Source organism: Poromitra crassiceps (assembly GCF_964638095.1).
Source record: "Poromitra crassiceps genome assembly, chromosome: 10".
Classification (NCBI taxonomy): domain Eukaryota; kingdom Metazoa; phylum Chordata; class Actinopteri; order Beryciformes; family Melamphaidae; genus Poromitra; species Poromitra crassiceps.
Window position 1 is genome coordinate 14685871 of NC_139631.1, and position 11107 is coordinate 14696977.

Genomic DNA, 11107 nt, shown 5'->3' on the forward strand with positions numbered 1-11107 from the left:
CCCCCCCGCCCGTTGTTGTTTTTTTATGTTTGAAAGTTGGTCACCACCCCCACTTCAATTGGAGAATTCCGCAACAGTGTTCTGCTGTGAAACTCCATGTTTGTGTACTGAAAGACTTCACCTGTCCTTCCATCTGCATGGAGGTTGAATAGATAATGACTAAATTTTCATTTTTGCGTGAACTTACCCTATAAGACGACTTTATTATCATTCTGTTCAGCCAAACACGAAACCCCGCAGACCCTGTTAGGCCGACACAATCGACTCTTTGTGCAAGTGTGTGTTTCGCTCCCAATTGGTCTCTGTCGCTTTGTCTAATAAACAGAACTTCCTGTGTCTGAGTGTTGATAAACAGTGCTGAGTGAGCGCTGTGTGAGAAGAGACAATCCCCTGCGAAAGCTGTGGCACGTGACGGGCTGGAGGATAAACACCGGCCCGCTCTGGTACGCGGCTAATGGCCGCCTGCCGAGGAGCGAGCGGCAGGCGACGACAGACACGGGATGAGATCACCCACGTAAAAAAAAAAAATGGAGCTCCACTCAATTCTAATGGGATTGAGAGATCTAATATGAGGTATTGAGTGTGTGGGCGTGCGTGTGGGGTTGCGCGCGTGCGTTCCCCGGGCCACACAGCTTCCAGGCGGGGTCGTCGGCGGGTCGCCTGTGGAGGGGCAGTTCCAAATGAAACATAAACAGCCGCTCTGTCCTCTCCTCCTCTCTCCTCTCCTCCTCTCTTTCCTCTCCTCTCCTCCTCTCTTTCCTCTCCTCTCCTCTCCGCTCTCTCGGACGATGGGCCAGTCCCCCCAGCCAGCACGGCCCAGCACAGCGTTCCACGGTCCAGGCAGAACTAATCTATCCCTCAGCTGTGCAGCCTAATCTAAACAAACAGATCTCTCCCTACCAGCATCTGGAACCCCTCACATCCTGGGACCTAGGAAACCACCGCAGCCCGCGCTCTTTGTCAGTGTCTGCGTGTGTATGTGTGCAGGTCTCTGTGTATCAGAGGCTGTCTACGCATGAGAGAGAGCCAGACCCTGTCACACACACACACACACACACACACACACACACAAGTCTAGCAGAGGTCAGCATGCAGGCTTGGTGCTAGTGCGTGGTATTTCTCTGATTCAACATGAAGAACTCAACTGTTCTGCCAACACGAATTCTAGTATGGTCTAACTCAGTGATTCTCAATGTTTTTCATATCAAGGACTCGTAATTTAGTCCACATTAGAGTCACAGACCCTCAATTAATGAGATTTTGTCTCTCGGACCCAAAGGTGAGAATATTTTTTATGGTCAGATATGATTTTGTCCAGAATTCCATGACCATCTGTATTGCAGGTATACACAACTATCATCAAAAGAGTCATTCTTCTACATTTTCAATTGTGTTTTGTAAATGAAATAATAATGCTAAACTTGAACAATTCATCAATTTGCTGGAGACCCCCTGGAAGCAGGCATCCCTGGTGGTCCCCAAGAACCACTGGTCTAACTTGAGTGAAAGACAGCTTGGTAGGGCTGGGATGGTTTGCCTAACGGTAGGCTCAAGCAAGAACATGTATAACCAATGTAATTGTAGGTTAAACTGCAATTAATTTGAATCCTATGCCACGTCTTGTATAACATGGTAACAATTAAACTCTGTGTAATAACATGGTAGTAAACTATGTAATATCAAGCTTAGTTATAATGACCATACTGTTCCATAGGTGCACAGAGCCAGATCACACATGACCGTGGTGTGAGTGACATGTGTAAAGGGTGTCTGAAAACAGGGTGTGCCTCTGTAACCAAGGCTAAAATCAGGAGTCCTGGGCTGAAGGAATCAGCTCCCCTCAACTAAGCTGCTCCCCACTGCGCCTGCGCACGCCCCACGCTGTCCGTCAGAGGAGCCCTGCAGCACGCAAGGAGAGAGCAGCCAACCTGCAGGCACAGAGCTGGTGCGATCTGTTGTATAGGAATCAGTGTGTTCTCACGGTTTATATCGGATTTGTATTTGAAGGAGCCTATAGTCTAAATGGGTTGGCAAAACAGACTACCTAGCACAACAAACAAAAATATAAGAGGCAACAGCACAAATGCGAGAAATATATAGGCTAAATAATATAGCCTATAATAATAATAATAATAAAAATCCTTATAGCAGCTAAAACTGCAGCTCCATTCATGGCTCCGATAGCTGACTCTCGCCCTAAGTGCTGGAATGCAGATCAAAGGAAAGGAAAAAAGCACAGCCCCTTTCCCTTACCCCTCAAACACCACCCATGCGCGCGCGTGTGTGTGCGCACACACACACACACACACGCACGCACACACACACACACACACACACACACACACACACACAGTCCGTTTCTCTAACAAAAAGAATGCATTCTTCATAAAGCTGTTTCCGCAAAGAACAACAAGTGAGGGTCTATCCACTCCACAAACACCAGTGAGTTCCTGTCCGCACTCCGCTTTTTCCCTTCAGCCGGAGACAAATCTTTTTGGAAAGTTGAGAGCTGTCCAAAACGGGACCACACACACAGTCTGCGAGCATTCAACTGCTGGGGGCAGGCAGACACACACTCGCACACTCACACACACTCTCTCACAAAATGGCGGCTTTGACCAAATTTCCTCTCCCCCAAAAGCTGCTTATGAACTTAATTACAACTTTGATTTTGTGTCCAGTTACAGTTGCCTACTGCAGCCACAAGTAGCTTCCGAGAAATACAACTATTTTTCAAGTTTGACTTGGCCACATGCCAGACCCTATACAATAAACAATCCCCCTAGCTTGTTTAGTAGCACCCACCATCCCTCTCCACCTCGCCCCCACCCACATCCATCCACACTCAATAACAAACTGTAGCGTATCACTTCAAATACGCCTTAAGAAATAATACAATAGAACATCTTACACCCAATTCATCACACGCCACTCCATATACACTTGCACCAGATATCATAAACAGTAGCATACAAGTTATTATTTAATAAATAAATAAATAAATAAATAAATAAATAAATAAATAAATAAATAAATAAATAAATAAATAAATAACAATTTTAGTATCTTACCTTCCACCCAGAGTTTCTCCACGTCCGTCTCCAAATTAGCTGCCCGTAAGCCCACGGCGAAAGCTCCGAATATCATGAGGCCCACGACCAAAAACTTTCCACAGTTCTTTTGTATGTAACAGCCCAGCCTAAATAAAAGTCTCTGGAACTTCGCTCTCAGCCATAGAGGTGCCTTTCTCCCCGTCGCCTTCCCCTGCGACGAGAGAAGAGTCCCAATGTTATTGTCAACAAAACACAAACACTGCAACAATATGCTTACCTGAGCAGGTGAGTCTGTCAGCAAGAAAGAAAACAAAACAGTTTTTGAATTGCATACATGCCACATGGGCTAGGGATGGGCTATCACAGGGTGGGGGGTCCCAAAACATTTCATGTCAAGGACCCCCAACGTCAAAGTGATCAGACCATCAGGGCCCCATTAGATAACACTTGACCTAATTATGGAACCCCATGTGAGCAGATTAGTTGCTACATATAATATAATTTACTATATAATTGCAAATGTGTCTATAGCGTACGATGGAAGGGTAGTGAGTTATGATCAAAATAGTCATACATATAAGCTACTTATACATGATTTCACTGAATGAAATAAGAGTGGAATGAAACTTCGTGATATGCTTGAGAGCCCATGGAAACCACTCAAGGCTCCCAGGAGGTCCCCGGACCACACTTTGAGAACCACTGGGTTGCTATATCATATCACTGACATGGACAAACTTCTACTAGTTCCACATGCATGCAAGAGCATGATTTATTAACGCATGCTCCACGCACAGAAACAGAGCATTAGTTCACCTACATAGCCTACAGCAGCCTACATTCCCTAAGGCCACTTCATTGGACAGTGATGAGGTATTAAGATGTTGATCCAGAAAGATTGACAATTATGAGCAGGCCTAATAGGCCTAGGTGTCACCGTTTCGTGTTCACGGTTAAAACTTGAGAGGGGTGCTGTTACTCTGCCCCAAAGCTCTGGATGTGGTTGGACCTCCAACGTGGATGGAGGTTAAAAAGACAGAGCGAGTGATCGCTGTCAAATCAGCTTTAGCCTATATGACATTTTTTGATAATAGGCTGTCTCTCTGACAGACAGACAGACAGACAGACAGACACACACTATAGACTAATAGTAATCTTAAACTATTTTGGAATGGTTCTATGCATCAAAAAGCTATTGTCTATACGAATATTCTAGTGATAGGCTATAAGAAATTACAAATACAATCAATCACAATAAGGTCACTAAGCTAAAGCTCACTATTTTGCTACAGATAAGTCCTTATATATATTATAGAAATATTATAATATAGGCCAAATGTTTTTGTTTTTTTCCGTTGAGGCACACACGCACGCACGCACACACACACACACACACACACACACACACACACACACACACACGCCAAGAACAACACTCATCAAGTAGTGATAAGCCTATATTATTAAATCCCTCCCTTGAAAAGGTGCATGTGGAGAAAGCCAGACACACCACCACCACACACAACTCCATTCCCAATCCAGCAGCCTGTGTGATCCGGGCGGGGGAGTGGAGGAGCCATCACAGAGGGACTTACAATATTTGTGAACGGAAGAGGGCAGCCACATGGATTTTTTTTTCTTTTCTTTTTTTTAAGCGAGGTGAGCGATTCGCCAAAGTGAAGTAAATCCACACAAACCTTTACCGGGGCGCTCAAAAACGTGCTCAGCTTGTGTCCTAATAGCTACACAAACCGTTAAACGTTGAGCTGGTGGTGACTGAGTTACGGTCTTGTTGTAATATAGCCTGGAACTCAAAGTTGCATGTTTTGCCTTGAGACCGTTATAGGTTGGGACGTTGTTTTGGGGGCTGCAACAATCGAGTTTATTTGCAAACACGACCTGTTTCAGCTCCGAAAACACAACCCGTCTGCAGACGAAAAGTAAAACAAAACTTAAAACGAATCAAAACAAAGTCGATACAAGCTTGTCTCAAAGCCCTATGCCCCTGCCCAGCCCGTCCGCAGCTATCCCGTTACCTAGCAGCGACTGGACATAGTTTGGTCACTTTTTGCGGCTACAATGAAACCAAGACCAAACAACTGCAGCACAATAACACGTGAAGTAAGCACCTCGGATATTTGCTCCAATGCAAAACCCGCATCGCAGTAGCTCGGCCGCTGCAAATACTCCAAATCCAGCGGGGTGTTGCGGTAATAGTCCCCCCTGTTCCTCCGCGTTATCCTCGGCCGATCGGGGTCTCTGTTTTCCTGCTCGGAGGACGCATTAGCAGCCGAGGCCATGTTGCGGGGACTGCGCGCTGGTTACCGTTTCCCACTTGAGAATATTTCCCCGAAAGCGTGTAGCGATATCCCAAGGCAACAAAGTTTCACTCTCGGTGATCTCACACCCGTCAAGTAGGACTTCATACTCCTGTTGGAGACGGCGAGTCAAAGTCTGCGCCTTCCATCCCAACATTTCGCGATCCGGAGGTCTCCACCGCTTTCACCGCATTCCCCGTGTCTCTGGAAAAAAAAGTAGGTTTCTCTCAAAAAGCGAGCTGCGCAAAGTGATTCCCATACACAAATCGTCGGGTAAGGAACCTCGATGGTCGTTGCATTCTGGTGAGATCTATGTGGTCTTCCCCTGGGCCGCGCGTCACGGCCAACTCTGAGATTCAATAGATGAGGAGAAAAAAGACCTCTCTCCATTTGGAGGCAGAGGAGGAGGAGGGGTGAAAAGCAGAGAGGGAGGAAAAAAAGAGAGTCGAGATCCCGCCTCTGGGCTGTCAGATTGCAGGACTTTCTTGCATCTGATTGGTTCCAGAAGGGCAAAAATTACTCAGCAAACACGACTATTATTAGCTGCTTAGCAACAGCTCACTAAAGTAGAGAGACCACCCAGGCAGAGAGACCTCATGTGTGCATCTCCAACTTCAGGGGGAGGCTTGCAGAGAGCCAAACCCTCTTGGTGCGTTTGGTTTTTGGGTTTTCCACATAGAGCTGCGTCGCTAAAAGGGAGCATTTCTCGAGAAAACCCAAATCCAAGGCAAGGTAGTCGCCCTACTCGTCGGAAGGGGCCCGGGGAATGTCAAAACTGCAAAAAAAAAATTAACTTAGAATTGTTTTCTACCACCATGGTGGTGTTGGGCCTCAAATTACAGCGGTTCAAGAGGAGGTCCCAAATTTCAGTGTCGGTGCTATAATGTTAGCTCTTCTGTAGCATAAGCTAACTCTTTAATAGCCCTAAACTGTTAGCTAAAGGAAAGGAGAGGACACCATCAACTCATAGGGGAGACCGGGGTTGGTGTCACACTTGTACTCTTGTGTGAATTGCTCATCATCAACACATCTTACAATAGTCATTCCCATATTAGATGGAAGTGTAAGGTCTTGGTTTGGTATCCCTTTCATTCTTAACTTATTTTAACAGCAAGTTATTAAGACATTCTGAGACAGACACTGTTGTCTCTATAGTTATCAATAGGGTTTCAGAAAATAAATAAAAAGGTTTTTAGTTTTTCTTTAAGCTAGAGACACCTAATAAGTTTTAAAATTAACCAATGTGTGACAACCAAAAACCATCACCACCCGGCTTCTTGACAGACAAAGGTTTTATGCCACATTTATTTAGCTAGTGTTATAACACAGTTTTCTGTCACGATTCTGATGTCATCAGTGATGTCAATTGAGTAATTTTGACATCATCAGAAATGATTTAGCCTCCATCTATTATTTGTAAAACACAGAAACAGAAAAAAAATATCAAAATTAGAAATCATGCACTTTTATAATGTTAATATGATAGTATACCAACAAATGTCAGCATGTTTGTTAGTTACAAAATCATACTTGTGAAATCATTTCACAACACTAAATTTAACATATTAACAACAATGCATGATCAGAAGTGTTTTTATTCCATAGAAAAGTCAATTTTAAGCATGTTTTACCAAACGGTTGAGTTGCCACATCATGGAAAATTTTTACCATGAATTGTGAACTCAACCATTTGGCAGAGCAGTTTAAAAATATATATTGGACCCATATAATACGTTTTTTTGTTGCATCAAGTTACATAATTCAGTTTAGTAACATGTTAGATGATATAATGTGTCAAAAAAACTAAGCTTACATTTGTGAAAATTCAACCAAAATTAGTCCACATGTCAGAGGAGTGATTTTCTTTTTCCAATTTCCACATTCTTGACATCATCAGTGACATCATTACTGACCAAAATCATCACAAATTTCACAATGTGGGACCAAAAATGTGACCAAAAACGCAGACAGACAGAGCCCACTTACTCAATATGATGATGATGATGATGATGATGATGATGATGATGATGATGATGATGATGACCGCTACACGCAGGCTATGCAGGCTCGCATACAGAGCGTGGCCGCTTCACGGCCTCGCCCGCAGCTCAGCTGCTGCATGGCCTCGCCTGCTCTATTGGCAGCACAATCACAATTGCCCAACTTCGCATCACTGATGACATCACAATTGCTCGAATGACCATCACTGATCACATCATGGAGTGCTCGAGTGACATCACTCAGCGCACCATTGCTCAACTTCAGCTTCGCCCGCAGCTCGGCTGCTGCATGCGGTCTTGCCTCGCCTCGCCAAGCCTTGCCCGCAACTCGGCTGCTGTGTGGCCAATGAGACCAGCATCACTGATGATGTCAGATTCATGACATCACTGATGATGTCATCAGTGGGATTTATGACATCACTTATGATGTCACAGTGGGATTTATAACATCACAGTGGCACAATCACAGTGGGACAGAGAAACAAACAGAGAAACAAACAGACACAGCCCCAGCTCCCATTTACTGATGATGATGATAATGATGTCCCTGATGATGTCACAATGCCTCATTAGTGATGTCACTCGCTTATGTAAGATGATTTTGGTCAATAATTGTTACTGATGATGTCACAATGCCTATGACATCATCAGTGATGTCACTCACTGATGACGTCATCCAATGTGCGACAAAAAATTGAAACAAGCAGAGCCCACCATGGATGTATTAAAAGAACTGGATAGGGGACGTGCCACGCCCACCCATGCATTCGGATGGAGGTTGCTCATTGGCGCGTGAAGCCATCATGGGGGCTTTTTCTTCCTGGTTTTACTTCCTGACCATGCAGCCCAAGGCGAAGTGCGCATGTGTGCCATGACGTGTTCCATGACGTCTCCCACCCCTCCCACCCATGGATTGTATTACAAGAAGAAAATACCCCCGTATACGGCTCTTAGTGGCTTCTGAAGAAAAAATGCCCCATAAAAAATTTGTGGATAATTAAAAGAGTCGTTTCATACTTTGAGTGACACCCGGAAAAAATTCCCCTGGGTTTAACAGCTGCCGGGGTCCCCATGCAAGTGGATGGGAATTTTCCTTTCTGGGCTGCATGGCGTCACATGACTTGCAATACAGAGCTTCGCCACCATGTTCAAATGGCTTCACAGCCCAGCGCTATTCCTGGGGGCTTGGAGCCCACTTACTCTCTTTTACATGATGATGATGATGATGATTGATGATTTCATGTGTTTCTGGGTTTTGCCCGGGTCTGTTGATTACCCATAGTGTTCGCCAGTGTATTTTGTTGACAAATAACCTTATTTTGGACTCAAAGTCCTTTTTTCCCCAAAGCCCTAAAAATAAGCTCTTGGCAAAAACGGGTGATGATGTCAGATATATGGTTGTCTAATGACGTATGATATTCAGATAATACATTACAGTATGAGTTACAGTAAATAGCTGGCGTTAGCCTCTGGCACTAGTTAGCTGTTAGCTGTGATATATTTGCTAACTAAGTGTTCACCAGGCTCAAAAAACCATCAATAATAACTTTTAACCAGTTCAAGACACGCTCTTTCCATAAAGCCCAACAGCTTTGATATCTGTTGGCTAGTTGTTGATATTAGAACAATATTGTGGCTAGTAAAGTAACGTTTTTACCGGTATTTCCGCTCTGGGCACAAAGAGAGAACAGACACAGAGAATAGCACTGCTGTCATTATGCTGTAGGCCCCCTATTGATTAATCGATTAGTTGATGAGAAGAGTTTTAGTCGATCAAGTTTTCATTAGTCGGTTAGTCGCAGGAAGAAGAAAAAAACACTCAAACTCCATTGGGGAGCTGTGTCCTGTGGTTAAAAATATATTAGACCAGGGTTGCCAACTTTGAGTACCTGCATGGCTGGAGTGAGATTTTGACACCATCAAACTACAAAACAAGGAATCATGTGTGTGTGTGTGTGTGTGTGTGTGTGTGTGTGTGTGTGTGTGTGTGTGTGTGTGTGTGTGTGTGTGTGTGTGTGTGTGTGTGTGTGTGTGTGTGTGTGTGTGAGGACAAACACACACACACACACACACACACACACACACACACACCCACACACACACACTCACATACAACCCAATAAAGTGTGGGTATGATGGACCAGAATGTCAGTTTATCAGCCGGCCAAGATTTCACACCTGAGGAGTCAAAGCACTGTAGCAGCTTGTCTTACCATCTTCCCTCCAGCCTGGGAGGCTCTTACCATCTTCCCTCCAGGCTGGGAGGCTCTTACCATCTTCCCTCCAGGCTGGGAAAGGTTCCTGGACAAATCAATAATATCCGCCCCGCCGGGGTCGACTCCCAAACGTGTCACTTATGATGAAGATGAAAAGAGATGCTTCATTGTCGCATGGAGAGACGCATGGTAATCTGTCTTGGTCGCAGACATCATGCTCTGCTTTGGAAAAGGTTCACTCACAGTTACACGGCTGTTCCTGTTGGCCACGTGGGTGGTCCCCTCCGGCTGCAGAGGCAGGGCCCTTTGCCTATCTCCTGATTACCCCCAAACTGTAAACACTGCCAACCCATGCACAGCAGCATCCCGTGTGTCAGTCAGTCAATGAGTCACACACATGCACGCGCATACACACACACACACACACACACACACACACACACACACACACACACACACACACACACACACACACACACACACACACACACGCAGACATAGAGAATATAGATACACACATTCAAATACAAACACATTTGTATACTATAGGCATGTACACACCAGAGATGCTCATGTCATTTTTTACAAGTCCAAGTCAAGTCTCAAATCTTTGAGGTATAGTCCAAGTCAAGTGTCAAGTCTTTGTTCACGAGTCCAAGTCAAGTCTCAAGTCTCTTATGGAGGAGCATGCTATCATCTGCTGCATGCCATCCTGTCTGCTTAGAACACTGCATAGCTCAAACTAAGGGATTCAAAGCATGAACTGTATTATCCTCACTCCTTTATTAGCATACAGTATCAGCACTGATTGTTGACATTATCATTAGTAGACCTTTCCTTAATGTTAATGCACCAAAAAAATTAAATTAAAAATAAAGATTGTTCACAAGTCCCAAACCTTCAAGTCCAAGTTAAGGCTCAAGTCATTTTTTACAAGTCTCAAGTCCAAGTCTCAAGTCCAAGTACCCATCTCTAGTACACACACACACACAGGCACACACACACAGACCTAAACACAACAAAAATGCATGTACTAGGAAATCATGCACTCACAGATGTACACATACATGCACACAAACACACTTTTGTATTCGCATGAAGGCATGCACATGCATGCACACACACACACACACACACACACACACACACACACACACACACACACACACACACACACACACACACACACACACACACACACACACACACACACACACACACACACACAGAAACACAGAGACAGACACATAAAAACTCAAGCATACGGAGACACAGGTGCGCACACACACATAAAATAATAATAATAATACATCGGATTTATATAGCGCTTTTCCAAATGCTCAAAGACACATGCATGCACACACACACGCACACACATCCAAAGAGAAAGACCTATATACATACGAAGTAATGCACACATACGCTGTTTCTAAACATGCAGCAACTTAATGTTGGGGAAACTGCCCTGGGAGCAGCAAATTAATGTTGCATGTATATAGTATAATCTGCTCTGAGAGCAG

The 11107-nt window shown here is 44.5% G+C and overlaps 1 protein-coding gene across 1 annotated transcript in view; it reads right to left on the minus strand.

The window, feature by feature from the left end:
• The window catches only part of ptch1 (patched 1), a gene marked incomplete at its 5' end in the record, with an annotated part of 68175 nt that extends 62822 nt beyond the window's left edge, over positions 1 to 5353 (minus strand). Inside the window, 2 exons of the mRNA XM_083643884.1 lie at positions 3072 to 3264; positions 5183 to 5353. Coding sequence (XP_083500010.1) covers positions 3072 to 3264; positions 5183 to 5353 — 364 coding nt within the window. The remainder of the gene's footprint in view (positions 1 to 3071; positions 3265 to 5182) is intronic.
• Between the last annotated feature and the right edge of the window lie 5754 nt (positions 5354 to 11107).